General features: G+C 41.5%; 1 protein-coding gene across 1 annotated transcript in view; it reads left to right on the plus strand.

Moving 5' to 3' along the window:
- The window catches only part of clec16a (C-type lectin domain containing 16A), a 287,366-nt gene that overhangs the window by 102,138 nt on the left and 161,550 nt on the right, over positions 1–23,678 (plus strand). Inside the window, exon 15 of the mRNA XM_078559039.1 lies at positions 10,242–10,351. Coding sequence (XP_078415165.1) covers positions 10,242–10,351 — 110 coding nt within the window. The remainder of the gene's footprint in view (positions 1–10,241; positions 10,352–23,678) is intronic.

The following is a 23,678-nucleotide window of genomic DNA, read 5'->3' on the forward strand; positions in this document are numbered from 1 at the left end:
TGCAAAGGGATTTAGATAGGTTGAGTGGACAAACATTTGGTAGATGCAGTATAATGTGGCAAAATGTGAATTTGTCCACTTTGGCAGGAAGAATAGGAAAGCAGCAAATTTCTTAAATGGAGAGAGATTGCAGAATTCTGCAGTACAGAGGGATCTGGGTCTCCTGGTACACAAATCACAAAGTTAGAACTCGGGTGCAGCAAGTGATTAGGAGGACAAATGGAATGCTGTTATTTATTACAAGAGGAATAGAATATAAAAGTAGGGAAGTTTTGTTACAGCTGTACATGATGTACATAACTGTGCATAGTTTTGATCTCCTTATTTAAGAAAGAACATAATTACATGAGAGGCAATTCAGAGAAGGTTCGCTAAACTGATTCTTGGGATGAAGGGGTTGTTTTGTGATTGGGCAGGTTGGGTCTGTTTCCTTTGGAGTTTAGAAGAATGAGAAGTGGTCATATTGAAATATATAAAATCCGGAGGGACCTGACTGGGTGAATGCTGAAAGGATGTTTTCCCTGATGGGAGAGACTAGAACTAGTGGACGCAATTTAAAAATAAGGGGTCTCCCATTTAGGATGAAGATGAGGAGAAATTTTTTCTCATCAGTGTTGGTTTGTGGAATTCTCTTCCCCCAAAGAGCGGTGGAGGCTGAGTCATTGAATATTTTTAAGGCTGAGTTTTAAGGAAGTCAAAGGGTATGGGGGTAGACAGGAAGTAGAAGCCATAATCATATCAGCCATGATAGAGGGGCTGCATGGCTTATTCTTCCTAATTTATGTACATGTATGTAGATTACGGATGTTTCCAGTCTCTCTCAGCGGCAACCTTGGATGAAGATATCTTATTTTCCTATGTGCTACGTTTTGATACCTCCATGAGTAAAGTAGCTCCATGAACAAAACGATGCAAATGGCCCACTATGATGAAAATAAATGAACGATGAGGAGGAATGCCAATTTAGTGCCAAAAAGAAAGAACTTCACATTTTGAAGCATATTGACTGTTATATAAGCAAATGTTACAGCCAAATTTGTACACCAAGGTCCCACAAACAACACAATCATGACTAATTTATTTTTGATAGTCTTATTTGAGGTGGAATGTTGCCAGTTTGCACTCATTATTATTGTCTTCTCTCCTGATGTACAGATAGAATTGTTTTGCTCCTTACATTGACATATACAGCTGAATAAAATTGATTTGAGGCTATAGCTTCATATTTCTGTCAATCTGGCTGAGATGTCCAAACTGTGACATGAGCTCTAGTTATTTGGCCCTTAAAAGTTTTTGTGGTCAGCTTCAAAGACCTGGAGGTTTCTTGGCATGTGTCAAGGTCACAGGTATGTGAAGAGAAAAAGACTGGTGAAGACAAATGTAGGTCCCTTGCAGTCTGAAACAGGGGAATTTATAATGGGGAACAAAAAAATGGCTGACCAACTAAATACATACTTTGGTTCTGCCTTCACAAAGGAGGACAAATAACGTACCAGAAATGTTGGGGAACACAGGGTTTAGTGAGAGGGAGGAACTGAAAGAAATTAGTATTAGTAGGGAAATGGCATTGGAGAAATTGATGGGATTGAAGGCCGATAAATCCCCAGGGCCTGATAATCTACATCCCAGAGTACTAAAGGAAGTGGCCCTAGAAATAGTGGATGCATTGGTGGTCATATTCCGAGATTCTATAGACTCTGGAACAGTTCCTACAGATTGGAGGGTAGCTAATGTAATCCCACTGTTTAAAAAGGGAGGTAGAGAGAAAACAGGGAATTATAGACCAGTCAGCCTGACGTTGAATATTGTGCTGGTAACCTCTTCTCACCAAGTGATGAAAGGCCATTTGTTCAAGATAGAGTGTGGTTGTTTGTATCTATGAATTGCTATTGCAGCGTAAAGTCACCAGTTTCAGGAAGGTACACAAACTGACAAGAAGAAACTTCTTGTAGTTCACCTCAACAAACCACCAGGAGACTCAGTTACAGGCTACGATCGTTTATTAATTATTCAAGTGTATGCAGGGAGAGACGGCCTTGGGCAGTCCAAGACTGAACTCTTTTAAAAAGTTACGTGTTTCCCCCCTCATATACACCTTGAATCATGTACACGTATTCTAATCTTGTTAACTTACAATCACATGCTTCTCCAGTCTCAAGTTACTTGTTTCCCATGAATACACACATCAAGCATTGTTCTCATCCATGCAAGACCACCGTATCTTGCTGATTGTGTAGGAGTCTGGGCCTCCCTGATCTCAACACCCACTCCCTGGCCTTGTTCTTTGTTTTGCTAGCTTGTCTGTCTCATCTCTTATCCTGTCTAGAACACATCTACTATTCTCCCATTCTGCTTTGTTGGACCATATTTTCTGTACTGTGTCCAGTTTTAGTTAGAGACAATTGAGCATTGAGACAATGAAGAGCCATGGAACTGAACTCCGCAATGAGAGGACGGAGTTATGAGGAAAAGCTGGAGAGACTTTGGTTTTGGAAAGAGGTGACTGAGAGATGATTTTACAGATTGCCTCTAAGTTACTAAATGATGTGGAGCAATAGGGGTGGAATCTGTTAAGAACTAATTGAATGCTGCAGTTGGAGGAAAAATTATTTCCTTATGAACTCCGAAGGGTTGATTTATCTTCCCTAATGGGAAATTCTGATGGTAGGCATGTTAGTTAACTTTTCTAGTCAGTTATAATCAAATTCCAAGTGGCAAAATGACCACTCCAGTGCTCCTGCCACAGCTAGGAACATAACATTGGTTATAAAATCTTGGGTTGATGGTACAGAATTTCCTGATACTGATTAATGGTTTTTTTTGCAATAGAAAGAAAGAGCTTACATATATATAGCTCCTTTTTATGGCCCTGTCATGTCCCAAAGCAATTAACAGAAAATTAAGTAACTTTGAAGTGTAGTTTCAGTTATGTTGATGGAAGAAACTTCCGAAGATTGCTTTAGCAAAATGTCACACCTACATCTTTCAAATTTTTGTCCTAAACCTCTCCCCTGTCGGGCATTGCATGCTCAGGCAGAAACTGTGATGGAAGCAGATGTGGCCATAACCTTTGGGAAAATGTTCATTTAATGTAGTGAAGGCAAAAATCTTCAAGGCTAGTTGGATGCTGAGATACAAGGACTGTAGCTTTATCTTCCTAGATGAATGACTTGTAATAAGGTTAATGGCTTCCTAGCCTGCATTTATCCTGTGACTTGTCCATCAAAACTGACTTCTCAAACCTGCTTTAAGGCATTGTGAAATATTCTAATGAGACTGCAGAGAGAGGTAATAATGATTCAAATAGAGGATGCAACTTAATAATGAGTATTTGGCTGCTGTGGATCACAGGGGAAATATTACAATTCGTGATGAATATTTTAAGTATTTCAGGTGAAATATAGAGCCTTAAATTACCATCAATTTGAGGAATTATTTGTTGGTGAGACTTCTTCGCTTTTGTTAATAACAGAAAAATGGATCCAATAACTACCACATTGGAAAAGAAAAATCAATGCAAATGATTATTTCATCATTAACCACATTATTGCCTAAATCAGTGAAATGTAATTGTGGTAATGCTTTGTTTCCTGGCTATAGATCAATATATAGAATGCATTTGTTGCTTCGACTCCTCAGCCTCTGTTCTGTTCCTCCTTCCCATGACTAATTGTGTAATCAGGAACTCGTCTCCATTTTTGGAAGTAGTTTTGAGCAACTAGATAATTTTGAATGTTAGGGGAAGGTGATAGAATGTGGTTTTCGCAACAGACGGATGGATGCCACAGTGCTACAACTGTAATTTCTTTGCAATGGTGGATGAGCCAGTATCTGCAAAAGTAGATACACTGGGCATTAACCTTGAAGGCTGATGCGATTAGTAACAGATAAAGTATGGCTAAATGATGCCTAACAACAGCATGCAAGAAGTGATAAATGGTAGAATAGGGCGTGGTTAAGCAGAAACTGTATTCATAGATTAAGATATAGCAAGAAGAGAGGTTGTCTTGTTATCTCTAGTTCCCTGGCAGTGAACATACGAACATGGAGCAGGAGTAAGCCACTCGGCCCCTCGAACCTGCTCCACCATTCAATAAGATCATGGCCACCCCTCCATCATTTTCACATGGTCCATCTCTGACACTTCTCTTCCCTTCCTTGACCTCTCTGTCTCAATTTCTGATGATAGACTGTCCACCAATATCCATTACAAGCCTACCGACTCCCACAGCTACCTCGACTACAGCTCCTCACACCCCCCTTCCTGTAAAGACTCCATCCCATTCTCTCAGTTCCTTCGCCTCCGTCGCATCTGTTCTGATGACTCTACCTTCAAAAACAGCTCCTCTGACATGTCCTCCTTCTTCCTTAACCGAGGTTTTCCATCCACGGTCGTTGACAGGGCCCTCAACCGTGTCCGGCCCATATCCTGCGCATCCTCCCTCACGCCTTCTCCTCCTTCCCAGAAACATGATAGGGTCCCCCTTGTCCTCACTTATCACCCCACCAGCCTCCGCATTCAAAGGATCATCCTCCGCCATTTCCGCCAACTCCAGCATGATGCCACCACCAAACACATCTTCCCTTCACCCCCCCTGACGGCATTCCGTAGGGATCGTTCCCTCCGGGACACCCTGGTCCACTCCTCCATCACCCCCTACTCCTCAACCCCCACTTATGGCACCTCCCCATGCCCACGCAGAAGATGCAACACCTGCCCCTTCACTTCCTCTCTCCTCACCGTCCAAGGGCCCAAACACTCCTTTCAAGTGAAGCAGCATTTCACTTGCATTTCCCCTAACTTAGTCTACTGCATTCGTTGCTCCCAATGCGGTCTCTACATTGGAGAGACCAAACGCAAACTGGGCGACCGTTTTGCGGAACACCTGCGGTCTGTCCGCAAGAAAGACCCAAACCTCCCTGTCGCTTGCCATTTTAACACTCCACCCTGTTCTCTTGCCCACATGTCTGTCCTTGGCTTGCTGCATTATTCCAGTGAAGCCCAACGCAAACTGGAGGAACAGCACCTCATCTTCCGACTAGGCACTTTACAGCCTTCTGGGCTGAATATTGAATTCAACAACTTTAGATCTTAAACTCCCCCTCCCCCCATCCCCACCCCGTTCCCCCCCCCCCTTTTTTTTTCAATAATTTATATAGATTCTTCTTTCCCCACCTATTTCCATTATTTTTAAATCTAAAACTAAAACCTTGTTAGTCTGTCCGCCCCACCCCCACTAGAGCTGTACTTTGAATATCCTGTCTTCCATTCTTAATTAGCACTTTTCTTAGACAAATATCACCACCTTCAACACCTCTTTGACCCTTTTGTCTGTGACATCTTTTGATTATCTGTTCCTATCACTGCTTATCTCCACAATCACCACACCCTCAATGTCTCTCTCCCCCCCACCCCCACCTTAAACCAGTTTATATTTCTCCCTTCTCCTAACTATGCTTCAGTTCTGCCGAAGGGCCATGAAGGCTCAAAACGTTAACTGGTTTCTTCTCCGCCGATGCTGCCAGACCTGCTGAGTTTTTCCAGGTAATTCTGTTTTTGTTTTGGATTTCCAGCATCTGCAGTAGCTTTTAGCTTTTTTGTTTTTAAGATCATGGCTGACCTGATTGTAACCTTAACCCCCACATTCTTGCCTACTCTCGATAACCTTTCTCCCCCTAGTTAATCAAGAATCTATCTAGCCATGCCTTAAAAATATTCAAAGACTCTACTTCCACTGTCTCAGACGAGGAGAATTTTTTTTCTGAGGGTTGAGAGTCTTTGGAACGCTTCCTCAAAAGGCAGTGGAAGCAGAGTCTTTGAATATTTTTAAGACAGAGCTGGATAGGTCAGCAGCATTTGTGGAGTGAGAAGCAGAGTGGATGTTCTGGGTCAATGACTTTTCTTCAGAACTTGATGGTGTAGGGGCGGGCGCGAACCTGATTGGGGATGCGCCGCCATTTTACGAGCACTGTGCTCCCTGTACGGGTGGGGGAAATTCCCTGAGTGGTTCCCTGTGCTCTTTTGCGCATGCATGCGAAAGAGCGCAGAGATCTCCCTGAGGCACGGAGGTGACTCAGAGATCCATTTGACATGTAAGTTTAAATGAAGGATGGAAAAAAACTTTTTTAAAAATTCCCCCTCATGTGAAACTGCCACATAAGCTGGGATGTGTCAAAGAATTAATGTAAAAAATTTTATTACATTTTTAAAACACTTCATGAAACCTCATCCCGTCCGTAGATGAGGTTTCATGAAAAATGTGAAGGCCGCCTGGGCTCTTCGCCTGCCCGCCAGCGTTAAGGTTGGATGGGCAGCTCAGCTAATTGAGTTAATGTCTATTTAAATGGCCTTAATAGGCCTTTGACAGCTCGGAGGGCGCACTGCGCTCCCGCCAAACTGACAATCTAAATGATGCACAGTGACGCGGGATGCACGCCCAACGTCACCACGCGTCATTTTACACGTCGACGAGCGGGCCCAGCCCTTGCTTGCCGACTGGAGAATTATGCCCTTGGAGTTTAATTCAGATTTCCAGCATCCACAGTATTCTGCTTTTGTATACATTCTTAAGAACTTTCCCACAGCCTATAATAGACCATTTGGGCTTCAGTTACATAGAATAGTCTTCTCTCAATTCTTGAACAGAAACGTTACATCTGTTACCTTCCAGTCCCTCGACACGAGTTGCTCTTATTTCTTATTCTGGACAAAGCTTCTGTCAGCACCTCTGGTCATGGTGCATGGCATTGAGTCCAGTGACTCAACCTCAAATTCTGCTAATGTTTGCCAGAATTGACTCCTTTTCGGTTATTGCTAGGATTGTCCTTCATTCTCCTCCTTTATGCCTATGTTCTCGCTTCGACTGTTATTTGTAAAAATTGATAGAAAATATTTATTTAAATCTCTACCACAATTAAATGTCTCTCGTATATAAAAACAGCAAATTCTGGAAATGCTGAACAGGAAGCATCTGTGGAGAGAAACTGATTTAATGTTTCAGACCCTTCATCATAGCTGAGGAAAGATATAAATGTAATGTGTTTTGAGCAAGTAAAAGGTGAGGGGGAGAGAACATAGGGGAAGCTGGGTGATGGGGTGGAAGGCAGGAGAGAGTAAATGACAGAAGGTTTCATGGTACAAAAACCCAAAGGGATGATATTGGGTAAAGAAACAAAAGATGTGTCCAGATCTCCGAATGCAAAATGAAGGAATTAAGAAAGAAATGAGAGAAAACCGAACCAGCAAAATAACACAAAATATATGGAGACTGAGGTTATAATCTAAAATTGTTGAACTCAATATTGAGTCTAGAAGACAGTGGAGTACAGAGTCGAAAGATGAGATGCTGTTTCCCTTCATCCCTGACATCTCTGTCTTAAATGAGTGATCCCTTATTTTTAAAGTGATCCCTAGTTCTAGATTCTCCCACAAAAGGAAGCATCCTCTCCACATCCACCCTGTCAAGACCCCTCAGGATCTTGAAGTGATTATGCCTTTATCTCAAGAATCTACAACTGGAGTCCAAATTAGTGAGCATTTGGAGATAATTGAGGACAGTTAGCCTAGACTTAATGAAAGCATTTCATGTTCAACAACATAAGTTTTTTTTTTAAAACAAGTGACCAAGTGTCACAGATGTATTCTATCTGAATTTTTTCAGAATATCTAAGGTGTCTCACAGAAGGTTTAGTACAAAAATAAATTCAGCTTTATGAAATAGAAGGAAATATAGCAGCATGGATTGAAAGTTAAATACAAGCTGATGGGGGAAGTAATTTATCTTTGTTGATGGCACTTCAATATTATACCCAGTGAAGCTTCTTCCCAAAGGAGGATTTCAGAAGCATCCAATGTCACTGACATGGAATGCTTACATATCAGGCATACCTCTAATGTAATGGGCTCCACAAAGATAGGTAGGAAAGTAAATTGTGAAGAGGACATAAGGAGGCTGTTATAAGCTGAGAAAAGTCTTTACGCTGTCTCTTACATAATTTTCTACCTTTTATCATCTCATTTAGTTCATCTAATCTCGTTTTTTTTCATTCTCTTCACCACAGTTTTTTTTCTCCAGTATTTGTACCCGTAGTTTAATCACATGCCTCCCTCTGAAGTTCCAGTTTAGTTTAATGTCTCTCTCTCTCTTTATCCATGGAATTCTATCCATTGCTTTCCTTTTCCACTTTCTGAGAATATAGCTACTTGGTACCCAATCAACTTTCAGTTGGAAATTTTCCACTGCTGATTCCTCATCCTGTTAAGTAACTTTTCTACCTGGTTAAGTTGAACCAAATCCACATACTCATTGAACTTTGTCTTTTTCCAATCCAGCGCTTTTTTGGTTCTTAAGTATCCCTATTTTTATATTGTATCTTACTGTTGTGGTTTCTATTTCATAATTATATTCATATGTTTATACATTTATTTGCCTGATTCTCATTTAATTTCCTAATTAATATTTACTTCCTTCTTGGAATTTGACTAGAAACCTACCTGTCTAGGAGGAAGTCTTGAATGTATTCTGCAAAGTATTCCCTACCTTGATTTTTTTATTACATGATCTTTATCCTAGACTGTCTTGTGTAATTTTTAATGTTTCAATGATAACTGCTGAATGCCGTTTCTAGCTTAAGCTTGGCTGGGTGTATCAGGATATAATTACCAGGTTTCGAAAGTAATATCAAAGCACTGACATGGTCTATTCTTGGTCTTCCTTGAAAACATGCTGTTTTCATTGCTTCTGTGTTTTTAACTGACTTGTCTTTGTTCTAAGAGTTACACCATCTAAATTCACAGCTGACATTTTTCTTAACATTTTCAAAAGGCAAATAATCTATTTTTTTTTCCATTTGACACTAATTGGAAAAACTAGTGCCTGCCCTCCTTTCCAAGAGCCTCAGACCCAGTTTTATATTTTTCATTGAAGCTTTAGTCATTTAAAATGTCATGAAATCAATCACATTGAAATACTTTGTTGTATCTCTTGTACTTGACATAATAGTGCAGAAAGTAACACTCTTCACTTTCTCCCAGAACACTAAATAAACACTTTTTCATGGGGTCTGCAGCTTTAGAATTCTGTTATGTTTTCACTCTGTAAATACCCTTGCCAATAGTTGTGGTTTTGAGTATTCTAACTTGGATAGTAAGAAGGTTCAGCAATGAAGTATGAAGCCTCTCACCATCAGCAAGATCATGCTTGCATGATTTGCACACAAGTGTTTTAACTTTGTGCATTGCAAATTTCCGTGTAAAAAAAAATAATAATAATAATTGGGTTTTTCATAAACAGAAGGGAAAAAGATTGGTAAACAGCTATAGAATTTTGCCTAATCTGTAATCTTATAATGAAAATAGAAATAATATTCTTGGCAAACGTTGACCTACAAGTCCGATGTTGAAGGAAAAAAATCAAAATAGCTTAATGCACAAGTTAAAAATTATCCTGTGCACCATAATTTCAGCAACCTTTTGGAAGGCAAAGTTTACATGTCTGGCATGGTGTGGTCTTATATAAAATACTCGATTTCTGTTTGTATTGCACTGTCATTATGCTTTTTAATATTCTGACTGATGTCTAGCTTATGCACTTAAGCTTAAATTCCTGAAGAGACCCAGGAAGGGGGGTGGGGACAGAAGTAGGAGGCTGACTTGGGGCCGAGTTGGACTTCCACCAATTCAGTGACCTCCTCTTTGATTCCGTTGGTATGTCTGCTTATTGATTTTTTTTTAATCTTGTGACCTGTCCAACTTTTGAGGTTCCATCGAAACAAAAGGATAACAAATGCACAAGTAATATAGGCGCACACATTACTTTTAGATTTCATAAGGTACATAATGATTGTACATCCGTTGGTTTGTGCAAAAATTTTGCCAATGTAACTAATTCATTTTTGTACTGGGCAGTTTCCATTCACCCACATTACTGTACAGGTGCTTCCAGATTGCCACAAATAAGCATAAAATCATTTCATTTTGAAGGCAGCAGATGTCTTGACTTGGAATGAAAACTGTCTTAACAACCTTTGAGCCTCTTTTCAAGGAAAACTTTCCCAAATTAATGAGACGTGGTAATGCTTAACTGGAAGGTGAGCATTTTCTGGTTTAAAAAGGCATGTGTAATAGTGGTGAGTCTGGATGCAGTTTAGCATGGTATCATTTTGAATATAGAAAATCTCTATTTGCCAAGGCAAATGTTGCTCGAGCTTCGTAAAGATTATTACTTTATTTCTCTTTACAGATGGGAAAATTCGTTTGGCTACATTGGAACTTGCCTGCCTCTTACTTAAACAACTTGTGCTATCAGGTGGCAACTGTATTATTAAAGATGTGCATCTTGCCTGTTATGAGGTAATGATTTTGGATTTTAAAAAATATTTGTCATGGAAGTGTGCGAAAAGACATTTGTTACATTATGCACAAAGATGTCAGATTCACTGATGAGGGTTTTTTAATAGAGTTGTGGAGATAACTTAATCCTGTAGAAAGAAACAAAGGGCTTCAACTATTACAAAACTAGTTGGCATCTATTTATAGGCACAGATGGTGTCTGTCTTCCAGTTAGATGGTTATACTTGCTTTGGGTTGAATATAATGTAGGTTTTTTGCATTGCAACCTTTTACGTGTGTGACATGGATCAGAATGCTTAGCTACTTCATGGCTCTGTGATAGCCATTCCATTACAGCTCTTGTGGACCATTCATTTATAACGTTGAAGTGAGTTTTGTTGAAGCAATTTCAACACTTAACTCTTGGGCACAAATTTCTTAAAACTGAGATTCAAGTAGTCTTTGGGGAAAAAAGGGACAGAGGAAACTGTAGGTCTTAATTCAGAAGTTACAGCCTTCAAACAGGCACCATTCCTGTTGTTAGTCTTGTTGCTAATGTTTTTTCCAAGAGTGGTATCGTTACTGATGAAACAGTTATTTCAATCTTCGTATGTTGGAACACTGGAAGAATTGTCCTCATCGGGTACACACCCTGGCAACCCACCCGCTTTATACTTAAGATTTGAAAATATTTTCTAAGACTATTCAGATATCCTTCAAATTAATGATTCATAATGTTGAGAAAATTACCCAACACAATATACAGAAACACACCTACAGGACAGTCTTGTTGACATCACTTGGACAAAGCCAGCATAATAAACAGTGAGAAGATTATAGATGTGACATTAATGGGTATGTGCACCTCATTAGGGGCATGAAAATCTGCAAAGCAGTGATTTTTGTATGTGTGTTTGAGGGGGAAGGGAAAATAAAATTATTAGATGCCTGGATGTATAATCCTAAATAGTATTAGCACCACAAACTCTGTGTAGCATGTTAGTTTTCTTCAACAATTCTCCCATATGTAATTGGCAGCTGAGCTGTGAAGGAGATGCAGCTCGACATCAACTAGTTCTCATGTATCCTGAAATGATCTAAATATTGTGCAAGCTGAGGAGAATGATAGAAATGGTTATTTATCTAGTGCCCTGCTGTTATCACTTGCTTACAAATCTAAACGCACTTTTTAAACTATAGCTCATGGAGAAAATCTATTTTATCTGCTGTTTGTTTCAAAAGAGACTCAATACTTATATGAATGATATAAAAAGACCAAGCAAATCCCCATTGGCTGACCTTAGTTTATATTCCACAAAATGGATGACTGCAGGATTCAATGGAGATGTATGTAACTAAACATGTTTTTTTTAAATCTTAAAATCAAAATGGTGGTGATTATCCATTGGTAAGTCTGTCACAGTGATAATTATTGAATTGGCTCAGAAAACATTTATTTGAAATAAGATTCCCGGAATAATTTTTGTGTAATAATGTAAAAAACAATGTTTTATGTTAATATACCCGAGGCTTAGAAATGTTGAGGAAAAGGGATTAAATTGGGATTTAGCAGCAATTGAGCAAGAGCCTGGCTCGGATTCTAATCTTTTACACTCAGTAACAGTAATCAGATTAATATTGTAATCAGTCACTGTTCAAGCTCAACCCAAGGATTTTGGAAAGGCTGAGCCTTTCAAGCAAAAATATTAATGAAAGTACCCAAAGGGAGATGAAACATTTTTATACTTAGGTTCTTAAAACATTTATTTTCTGTGTTTCTTTTCCACTGGCCTTATTTTGGATGACGAATATTCCTGTTACTGAGAAATAGGCAATGGGTAAAGCATCTTTTTGAAAAAGTTTCAATTCAGTTGAAAAAGATTTACTTGTACCTTTCTTTTAGTCACTGACCTTGCAGGATTTCTTTTAGAAATTTTTTAGTAGCTCGGCATCCATAGTTTTCCAGTTACTTTTCATTTTGCTTTGTACTTTCCCTGCCTTTTGCTGTTCTGATTCATAAAGCAGCAGCAAATCGAGAAAATGTAATGGTAAAGGTGCGGCCTCTTGAGGCTCTGAATTGTGAAGCAGATTTTTAAAAATTTGTGCCTTATTTGCTACAATTCAATGCATATTGGGACTTTGTCTTTTCTTCTGCTTCTACAATAACAAAGTGTCCATCATGCCTTCTCAATTTGACCCTGAAGGATTACTGTTATGACTGATGCAGTTGGTAAAGCTGAGTTGTTTAAAAAATCCCAGAGGGAAACTTTAAATATAACCTATAATTTTAAGTGTTATGTTTGAGATGCGACTCTAAACTCAGGAATCAGACCACTAGTTCTCAAGGTTTTACAATAAACTAATTGAAACATTTTATTAATTTGCATAGGTTGAAATATATACACATGGCTGCAAATTACTACTATCATAGCTTTTAACAAATTCCCAAACTAATCTCCATTAAGGCAACAGCAGCCATAGGTTTAACCAAACACCAGGCAAAGCATTTTCACCTTACAAATTCAGAATGAGGTTCTTTCACTGTGGAGCCAGTTGGAGGCTTGCAGCTGTCTTTTGATCTTACATTGCCTCTGCCTGCACACCCGAAAACTACTGAAGTTATACCTACCAGCCCCATTGAATGCTAATTCTCATTGTATCAACAACCTCTTTGAACTTCACCTTTTAACAATGAAATCCCTTTCATAGTACCAATTTTATTGGCAATATAAACATATTGCTTGGTAGCTGTTAGAAAGGTGTCAAGTTTTCATCCCACTTCTTGAATGCTCTTTTCAAAAAATGCAAATGCTCGCTATCTCCGTTTACATCTCAAACTAGTACATCAAAGCACCCAGGCTAGCTGGCTTTAATCCAATTAAGACATACCCACAGACTAAATCTCTATTTTAAAAGAAAAATAGTTTCCAAAATATTATATACATTAATAGCTTCATGACAGTTACATGCAGGCTGATACTGGCATTCAATATTGACTAGATACTGTCATGAAATCCATTGATCTTTTCTGTCCCTGGGTGCTAAATTAGCAGTCTGTGGGGATTGTAACATTACAGCATTTTCCAATGCTTGTAACATTGGTTCCTGCCTAGTAACAAGGGTGGGACCCTCTGGGAGTGTTTTGACAGGTCAGTGAACAGCTCTTCTTGAGGCAGTCAGTTTCGGAGAGTCCACCAGCCAGCAAGTACCACAGAGACAGGGACAGACACAGGCCCCAGTTAAATTGAGTTTAAAAAGTTAGAAAAAGGGTTGTGGGGAGCAGACTTTTAAGTAAAGAGGGCAGTTGGAGCAAAGGCAGCCCTTTAGTGCAGTGGTGTTCTGCTTGGCATGGCCACAGATCTGAAAGTGTGCAGTGAGCTAGTGTTTGAGTGTACTTGGGAATCCAGGGAGAAGGAATCTTGGAAGGCGAGATTGAAGCCCTGTGAGGCGGACCATTGTTAAAGCCATCCGAGCAGGAGCAACTTTTGGAGAGAATCCCATGGAGAGATCTTCAAAGATCGAGATTGGAAACCTTTGTGAGAAAGACAAAGTCTTAGTGAGATTGGTTGTCTCAGTGGGACTAACATCTGGGTGGTTTGTTGAGAAATCCATGGAATCTGTTTTGATTGCATTTGTCATTTTACTACAATGTGGTGAGTCTGACCACAGTTCATTTAATTTACATGTTCTTCATGCTTGACCTGAATGTTCGAGTATAAGATACATACTGTAAGTTGTTTTGTTTTATATTTCTGAATTTGTTCAGTAAAGTCTTTTTTTTGTTCAAAACTCGTGGAATCTTGTGGCTTTATTACAAAATGGGGTGTTTTGAATCTCAACCTTTTATCTACTTTAAACAAAACGTTGTTGGTCCCTAACTGGTCTCTTTACCCTCCACCCCATGCCCCACATCCCTGGCTCATAACAATACTGATATCAATTAACAATTATTCCATGTACCCAGTAATGAATGCTTTTAGGATTGCCCCTTCAGGACACCTTAATATCATATTTGGCTCCACTTGCCCCCATATCCCACTGTTGGATCATTGCTCAAGAAAATGAGTGAAGTGCATTGGATTCTGGATGAATCCATTGACATTACAATATCAACTGTGAAAAGAAGTGACAGACTTGTCAGAACAGACATTCCACTTGGCTCCCCCTTCGGATATCTCAGCACCTTCCAAACCCATGACCTGTACCACCTAGAAGACCAAGGGCAGCAAAAGCATGGGAACATGACCACCTGCAAGTTCCCGTCCAAGTCACACACCATCCTGACTTGGAAACATATCGCCTTTCCTTCATTGTCGCTGGATCAAAATCCTGGAACTCATTTCCTAACAGCACTATGGGTATGGATTGCAGCGGTTTAAGGTGGAAGCTCTCTCTCTCTCTCTCTCTCTCTCGCTCTCTCTCTCCCTCTCTCCCTCCCCCCCCCCCCCCCCCCCCAATCTTCTCGAGGGCAGTTAGGGATGTGTAATAAATGCTGGCCTAGCCCACATCCCGTGAACAAATTTTAAAAAAAAATAATTTGACCAAAGCATTAAACAGAAGAGTTGACAGTGGCCAACCTTGCCTTACTCACGGGAAGGCATGTTGTTGAGTATGTTCAAGACAGATCGATAGATTTCTGCATATTAAAAACATCAAGGGATACTGGGAAAGTGCAGGAAAATGTTGTTGAAGTAGAAGATCAGCCATGATCTCATTGAATGGTGGAGCGGGCTTGCAGGGCTGAATAACCTGCTCCACTCCAATTTCTTATGTTCATCCTTTGAAATGGGGGTGGGCAGGGGGGGGCGGGGGTGGATCATTCAGCAAGTCTTTGATCTATTCCTGCATGCCACTTGGAACTGCGGCCCATATCCTGAATAAAATCCTAGATCCCAGAAAACTATTCCTCACCTTAAAAGAAGAAACTCCGAAACAGCTTTGTGGACTTGGCACAGTTTTCCTAGACCTTAGCATACTCTTGTCTTTTCTAGAACAGGATTGTTGTCATTGGGCATGCATCAGAATAAAATAATGTTGATTGGCATAAACGATATTGTCTTCAATAAAGTTGGTTTGACCTGCGAAAGACTTCATAGGCTGTGAGGAAACTTGTCTCCTTTTTCTTTGACTACATAATTGCCAGACTGCTTTGTAAGAAATTGAGGCATATTCTGCTTATTTTGTAAAACTAGAGAGATTTATAACCACTGCAAAGCTATCATTATCCAGAATAACTAGATAATTGAAACATTTTGTGATGCAATCTTGGCATATGTTAAAAGATTTACTCTCTTTACTGTAAGTTTATGGGGTAAAATACTTGGTGAGTCATTATTCTCACATCCATCTTTCCGGGGAGAATCTTGAGAGAAATCTTGACTTTGTGCTCCAAATTATACTTTATTGAAAATTCAATTTTTTCTCTTAAAAATTAATAAACTTTGCTGTTAAAATATTGGAAGCAGTTGGACTATGATTTGGTTGTTGTTCCATTAATTTGCATGCCATGGATGCCTAAATCTCACTAACTCTCTTAAGTTACTCCATAAAACCTAACTTGTTGACCAAGTTTTTGATTTCCTTAGGTAGCTGATAACACTCCTGTGAAGAGTCTTGGGATGTTTGACTACATTAAAGGAGCTGTTTAAATGCAAATTGCTGCCCACTGATCCATATGTGCACAAGATCTTTGCATCAGAGGAGATGTTTTAAGTGCATTGTATCATGACCTCAGATGCAAGGGAGGATCAAATCATGCTGATTTTTGGCAAAGCAGACATGCCATTGGTTAGCATGTATGATCCTGTAACTATCAAAAGTAATAGAATCCTAGATTACAACTATCAGCCTAACTTCTCTAAAAGCCTTTATTAAAGTTGTTTGATTAAATAAACCAACTTTTGATTGCTCAGAAAGAGAAGATAGGTTTGAAAGAGGTGAGATGGAAAACAATCTATAAAATATAGTAAACTGACATCAGGATTTTTGCACCATATTTTCTGTGGATCAGGATCTCCTGTCACTCTTGCAAGTGAGGTGTTTTTGTCCTCTATGATCTGGGTTATATGTTTTACTACCCGGTACCAATTAACTGATGACATTACCCAGGGATCATAACACAGAACATATAGTCTGAGTAAATGAGAGAAATATCAAGCTCCAACAACTCATCGACACCAACACCCATCCAGGACCCTCCACCCCTGCCTGTCCCTCTGTCCCCATCCTGTCTTCCAGTCCCAGCCCCGGCTGTGTATTCACTATACCCCCGACCTTCCCCTCTCTGACGCTGAACGTTCAATGCTCATCAAAGGACTTAGTTTCATATTCTTACGCCCTCATCTCAATGAATTTCGGGCTCGGCACGATGCTGAACTCTTCTTCTGCCGCCTTCGTCTCCGTGCTCACTTCTTTGGGCAGGAGTCCTCTCCCTGTTCAACGGATCCTTTTACCCACCTCCAATATTCTCCCTCCACCTGGACCCCTCCCTCTGGATTCTTACCTTCTCGTGATCTTTTCATTGAGAACTGTCGGCGTGACATTAGTCGTCTCAATTTCTCTGCTCCTCTCACCCACTCTAACCTGTCTCTCTCTGAACTTACTGCACTCCGTTCTCTCAGGTCCAACCTTGACATTGTAATCAAACCCGCTGACAAGGGTGGTGCTGTTGTTGTCTGGCGCACTGACCTCTACCTCGCAGAGGCTGAGCGTCAACTCGCAGACACTTCCTCCTACCTCCCCCTGGACCATGAACCCAGCACTGAACATCAAGCCATTGTTTCCAGGACTGTTACTGACCTCATCTCCTCTGGAGATCTTCCTTCCACAGCTTCCAACCTAATAGTCGCCCAACCTTAGACGGCCCACTTCTACCTCCTACCCAAAATCCACAAACAGAACTGTCCCGGCAGACCAATCGTGTCAGCCTGTTCCTGCCCCACGGAACTCATTTCTTGCTATCTTGACTCCCTTCTCTCTCCCCTTGTCCAGTCCCTTCCCACCTACATCCGTGATTCCTCTGACACCCTACATCATATCAACAATTTCCACTTCCCTGGCCCCAACCGTCTCCTCTTCACCATGGACGTCCAATCCCTCTACACCTCCATCCCCCACCGGGTTGGTCTGATGGCTCTCTGCTTCTTCTGCGAACAGAGGCCCGAACAATCCCCACTACTACACCACTACTCTCCTCCGTCTGGCTGAACTTGTTCTCACACTGAACAATTTCTCCTTAAACTCCTCTCACTTCCTCCAAATAAAAGGTGTGGCTATGGGTACCCGCATGTGCCCCAGCTATGCCTGTCTCTTTATGGGGTATGTGGAACATTCCTTGTTCCAGTCCTACTCCGGCCCCCTCCCACAACTCTTTCTCCGGTACATCGATGATTACTTCGGTGCTGCTTCATGTTCTTGTCTGGACCTGGAAAAATTTATTAATTTTGCTTCCAATCTCCACCCCTCCATCATTTTCACATGGTCCATCTCTGACACATCCCTTCCCTTCCTTGACCTCTCTGTCTCAATTTCCGGTGATAAATGTCCACCAATATCCATTACAAGCCTACCGACTCCCACAGCTACCTCGACTACAGCTCCTCACACCCCGCTTCCTGTAAGGACTCCATCCCATTCTCTCAGTTCCTTCGCCTCCGTCGCATCTGTTCTGATGATGCCACTTTCAAAAACGGTTCCTCTGACATGTCTTCCTTAACTGAGGTTTCCACCCACAGTGGTTGACAGGTCCCTCAACCGTGTCCGGCCCATCTCCCGCGCATCCGCCCTCACACCACCTTCTCCCTCCCAGAAACATGATAGGGCCCCCCCTTGTCCTCACTTATCACCCCACCAGCCTCCGCATTCAAAGGATCATCCTCCGCCGTTTCCGCCAACTCCAGCATGATGCCACCACCAAACACATCTTCTCTTCACCTCCCCCTGGCGGCATTCCGCAGGGATCGTTCCCTCCGGGACACCGTGGTCCACTCCTCCATCACCCCCTACACCTCAACCCTCTCCCACGGCACCTTCCCATGCAACCGCAGAAGGTGCAAAACCTGCCCCTTTACTTCCCCTCTCCTCACCATCCAAGGGCCCAAACACTCCTTTCAAGTGAAGCAGCATTTCACTTGCACTTCCCTCAATTTAGTCTACTGCATTCGTTGCTCCCAATGCGGTTTGCTCTACATTGGAGAGACCAAACGCAGACTGGGTGACCGCTTTGCAGAACACCTTCGGTCTGTCCGCAAGCATGACCCAGACCTCCCTGTCGCTTGCCATTTCAACACTCCACCCTGCTCTCATGCCCACATGTCCGTCCTTAGCTTGCTGCATTGTTCCAGTGAAGCTCAACGCAAACTGGAGGAACAGCACCTCATCTTCTGACTAGGCACTTTTACAGCCTTCCGGACTGAATAATATTGAGTTCAACAATTTTAGATCATGAACTCCCTCCTCCATCCCCACCCCCTTTCCGATTCTCTCTCTCCCCCCCCGCCCTTTTTTCCCCAATAATTTATATAGATTTTTCTTTTCCCACCTATTTCCATTATTTTTAAATGTATTTCCATCCACTTTTATCTCTACCTTTTAGCCTTTTTTGATTCCTTCCCCCCACCCCACCCCCACTAGGGCTATCTGTACCTTGCTTGTCCTGCTTTCTACTCTTAATTAGCACATTCCTTAGATAATATCACCACCTTCAACACCTCTTTGCCCTTTTGTCTGTGATATCTTTTGGTTATCTCCACCTATCACTGGCCCTCTATCCAGCTCTACTTGTCCCCCCGCCCCCCTTAAACCAGCTTATATTTCACCTCTCTTCTATTTTTGCTTAGTTCTGTTGAAGGGTCATTCGGACTCGAAACGTTAACTGTGTTCCTCTCCGCAGATGCTGCCAGACCTGCTGAGTTTTTCCAGGTATTTTTGTTTTTGTTTTGGAGAAATATCATCCTTATTTTCCTCACTTCATAGCAGATTGAAAAGGCCTGTGGGATGCTGAGGGTTCACTTCAAGCCAACAAGCCAGTTTATTTGACATACAGAGCATGAATAAACAAAGTGAAGTTTTCAGAGCAAGACTAGTCAATTTCCTATGAACTTCAGTTTCAGCAAAATAAGCAAGATATAGCCTTAAATTTCATTCTCGGAATGCATGACTGACAATCCTGAGTTGCCCTTGAGAAGGGTCATTGCCTTGAACGTTGTTCCAATAGTTGTTTAGAAATGAAGACCAAAACCGAGACAGATTCCTTCAGACAGTTTTTTTGCTTGTCATTAAACTCTCATCAGACAAGACTAGTCTCAGCTGTTATCCCTTTTATACAACCAAATGGGTACTTAGTTAAACAGCCTAATGAATAGCAATTGAACTTCTTTAACTGTTTCCTTCGCTCACAGATTCCCCTCTTAAATAGAAAGTAACCCTTAAGTTTATGTAATCACAAAAAATGGTAATAGCAAACATCAATGTATTTTTCATTCAATAAATTGACCTTATTCCCCTCTTTATAAAAAAAAAGCACATGTATAGATATGTCCACTCAAAAGAAGTATTTTTTTCTTAAAGAAAAAGTTGTCCCTCTTTGAGGATCTCGAGTAATTTCTTGGAGTTCACTTCTCGTTTAGTGAAACAGTCAGATAATTGGTAGCTGCTATCAAACCATTTGATCTTGGCAATCTCCTTATTCTCGTGCATCTGTTTTAAGCTTGCAATGTCAATTCGCAATCTCTTCTTGTTAATGCACTTTGTAGAGTGAACATTTTCCCAAAGTGACTTCTTATCTGTAAAACGTTCAATAGGTACCGTTCCTGAATACCCTTTTCCATTTGAAACTTCTGCCAGTATTTGTGATATAAAGAATGCCAAATCTACCGCCTCAACAAAGGCGAGAGCCTCTGCTGCTAACATACTTCTTACAACTCTTGATATCTTTATACATTCCCATGCCAAAGGGCAGCATTTGCCTTTCTACCCCCCCACCATGAGAAATATAAATCTTCCTGCACTCAAATCCATCACACAGATTTGCATAAGATGTATCACTGAACACAATCGGTTTCATTTTTCTAACATCATCCAAAGGTGGGAATTTAAAAATACACTGCTCCATTTTTAATTTTGTCAATGTTTTGTTTGCCCGAATGATTTCTTCAACCTTGGGATCGCTTATTTTAGTGCTGCAGTATACGAAATAAGGTAAATGAGCTTGTGGCGCAGATTGAAATTGGCAGGTATGATGTGGTGGGCATCACGGAGACATGGCTGCGAGGGGATCAGGACTGGGAGATAAATATCCAAGGATATACATCCTATCGAAAAGATAGGCAGGTTGGCAGAGGGGGTGGGGTTGCTTTGTTGGTAAGAATTGAAATTAAATCGATAGCAAGAAACGACGTAGGGTCAGATGACGTAGAATCTGTGTGGGTAGAGTTGAGGAACCGCAAAGGTGAAAAAACCATAATGGGAGTTATGTACAGTCCTCCAAACAGTAGTCAGGATGTGGGGCACAAGATACACCAGGAGATAGGAAAGACGTGTAAGAAAGGCAAGGTTACAGTGATCTTGGGAGATTTCAATATGCAGGTAGACTGCGAAAATCAGGTTGGTAGTGGATCCCAAGAAAAGGAATTTGTGGAATGTCTACAAGATGGCTTTTTGGAGCAGCTTGTGGTGGAACCCACTAGGGAACAGGCAATTCTAGATTTAGTGATGTGTAATGAGGCAGATTTGATAAGGGAGCTTAAGTTGAAGGAACCCTTAGGAGGAAGTGACCATAATATGATAGAATTTACCCTGCAATTTGAGAGGAAAAAGCTGGAATCAGATGTAACGGTATTACAGTTGAATAAAGGCAACTACGGAGGCATGAGGGAGGAGCTGGCCAGAATTGACTGGGAGATGAGCCTAGCAGGAAAGACAGTGGAACAGCAATGGCAGGAGTTTCTGGGAGTAGTTTGGGAGACTCAGCAAAAACTCATCCCTAGGAAGAAGAAGCATACTAAAGGGAGGATGAGGCAACCATGGCTGACAAGGTAAGTCAGGGACAGCATAAAAGCTAAAGAGAAAGCATACAATGCAGCGAAGAGCAGTGGGAAACCAGGGGATTGGGAAGCCTACCAAGACCAACAGAGGACAACTAAAAAAGAAATAAGGAGGAAGAAGATTAAATATGAGGGTAAACTAGCCAGTAATATAAAAGAAGATTGCAAGAGTTTTTTTTAGATCTATAAAGGGTAAGAGAGAGGCAGAAGTCGACATTAGGCCGCTGGAAAATGACGCTGGAGAAGTAGTAGTGGGGAACAAAGAAATGGGGGAGGAACTGAATAGGTACTTTGCGTCAGTCTTCACAGTGGAAGACACGAGTAACGTCCCCAAAGTTCAAGAGAGTCGGGGGGCAGAGGTGAATATGGTGGCCGTTACCAAGGAGAAGGTGCTAGGAAAACTGAAAGGTCTGAAGGTGGATAAATCACCTGGACCAGATGGATTACACCCCAGAGTTCAGAAGAAGATAGCTGAAGAGATAGTGGAGGCGTTAGCCGTGATCTTTCAGGAATCACTGGAGTCAGGGACTGGAAAATCGCTAATGTGACCCCCCTGTTTAAGAAGGGAGTGAGGCAAAAGACGGGAAATTACAGGCCGATTATCCTGACCTCAGTCGTTGGTAAGATTTTAGAGTCCATTGTTAAGGATGAGATTTCAGAATACTTGGAAGTGCATGGTAAAATAGGGCAAAGTCAGCATGGTTTCATCAAGGGGAGGTCATGCCTGACAAATCTGTTAGAATTCTTTGAGGAGGTAACGAGTAGGTTAGACAAAGGAAAGCCAATGGATGTTATCTACTCGGACTTCCAGAAGGCTTTGACAAGGTGCCGCACAGGAGGCTGCTTAGTAAGATAAGAGCCCATGGTGTTAGAGGCAAGGTACTAGCATGGATAGAAGGTTGGCAGTCTGGCAGGAGGCAGAGAGTGGGGATAAGGGGGTCCTTCTCAGGATGGCGGCCGGTGACTAGTGGAGTTCCGCAGGGGTCAGTGTTGGGACCACAACTTTTCACTTTATACATTAATGATCTGGATGAAGGAACTGAGGGCATTCTGGCTAAGTTTGCAGATGATACAAAGATAGGTGGAGGGACAGGTAGTATTGAGGAGGCGGGGAGGCTGCAGAAGGATTTGGACAGGTTAGGAGAATGGGCAAAGAAGTGGCAGATGGAATACAACGTGGGGAAGTGTGAGGTCATGCACTTTGGTAGGAAGATTAGAGGCATAGACTATTTTCTAAATGGGGAGAGAATTCAGAAATCTGGAGTGCAAAGGGAGTTGGGAGTCCTAGTCCAGGATGCTCTTAAGGTTAACTTGCAGGTTGAGTCGGTAGTTAAGAAGGCATTGCAATGTTGGCATTTATTTCGAGAGGACTAGAATATAAAAGCAGGGATGTGCTGCTGAGGCTTTATAAGGCTCTGGTCAGACCACATTTAGAATATTGAGCAATTTTGGGCCCCTTATCTCAGGAAGGATGTGCTGACCCTTGGAGAGGGTCCAGAGGAGGTTCACGAGAATGATCCCAGGAATGAAAGGCTTAACATATGAGGAACATTTGAGGACTCTGCGTCTACACTCGATGGAGTTTAAAAGGACGAGGGGAGATCTGATTGAAACTTACAGAATACTGAAAGGCCTGGATAGAGAGGACGTGGGGAAGATGTTTCCATTAATAGGAGAGACTAGGACCCGAGGGCACAGCCTCAGAGTAAATGGAAGACCTTTTAGAACAGAGATGAGGAGAAACTTCTTTCGCCAGAGAGTGGTGAATCTATGGAATTCATTGCCACAGAAGGTTGTGGAGGCCAGGTCATTGAGTGTATTTAAGACCGAGATAGATAGGTTCTTGATTGGTAAGGGGATCAAAAGTTAAGGGGAGAAGGCGGGAGAATGAGGTTGAGAAACTTATCAGCCATGATTGAATGGTGGAGCAGACTCGATGGGCCGAATGGCCTAATTTCTGCTCCTAGGTCTTATGGTCAATTCCAAAATGTCAAAACTGACGCCTGGCCTTGTTTGTTTGCATAGCCAATTGAGATGCCCAACTAGACTTCGGAGTTCCTCTTTTTCTGTTTCAGAAGGCACTGTATCTTTCTGAGAAGTACTACAACGGCTAATTGCAATGGGATTGTCATTCTCTAAATAGGATTGCTTATGTAAAAGGACGTGTGATCTGCTCTGCCTGATTTACTATCCAATGTAATTAAACAACTGTTTCAAATTCGCTACTACCACTCCACAAAAAAATCATCTACATGCATCATAAAGATGCCTGCAAGCTTCCCTCCATGGTGCCAATAAAACATTGC

The sequence above is a fragment of the Cetorhinus maximus genome, chromosome 15 (genome assembly GCF_964194155.1).
Source record: "Cetorhinus maximus chromosome 15, sCetMax3.hap1.1, whole genome shotgun sequence".
Lineage (NCBI taxonomy): Eukaryota > Metazoa > Chordata > Chondrichthyes > Lamniformes > Cetorhinidae > Cetorhinus > Cetorhinus maximus.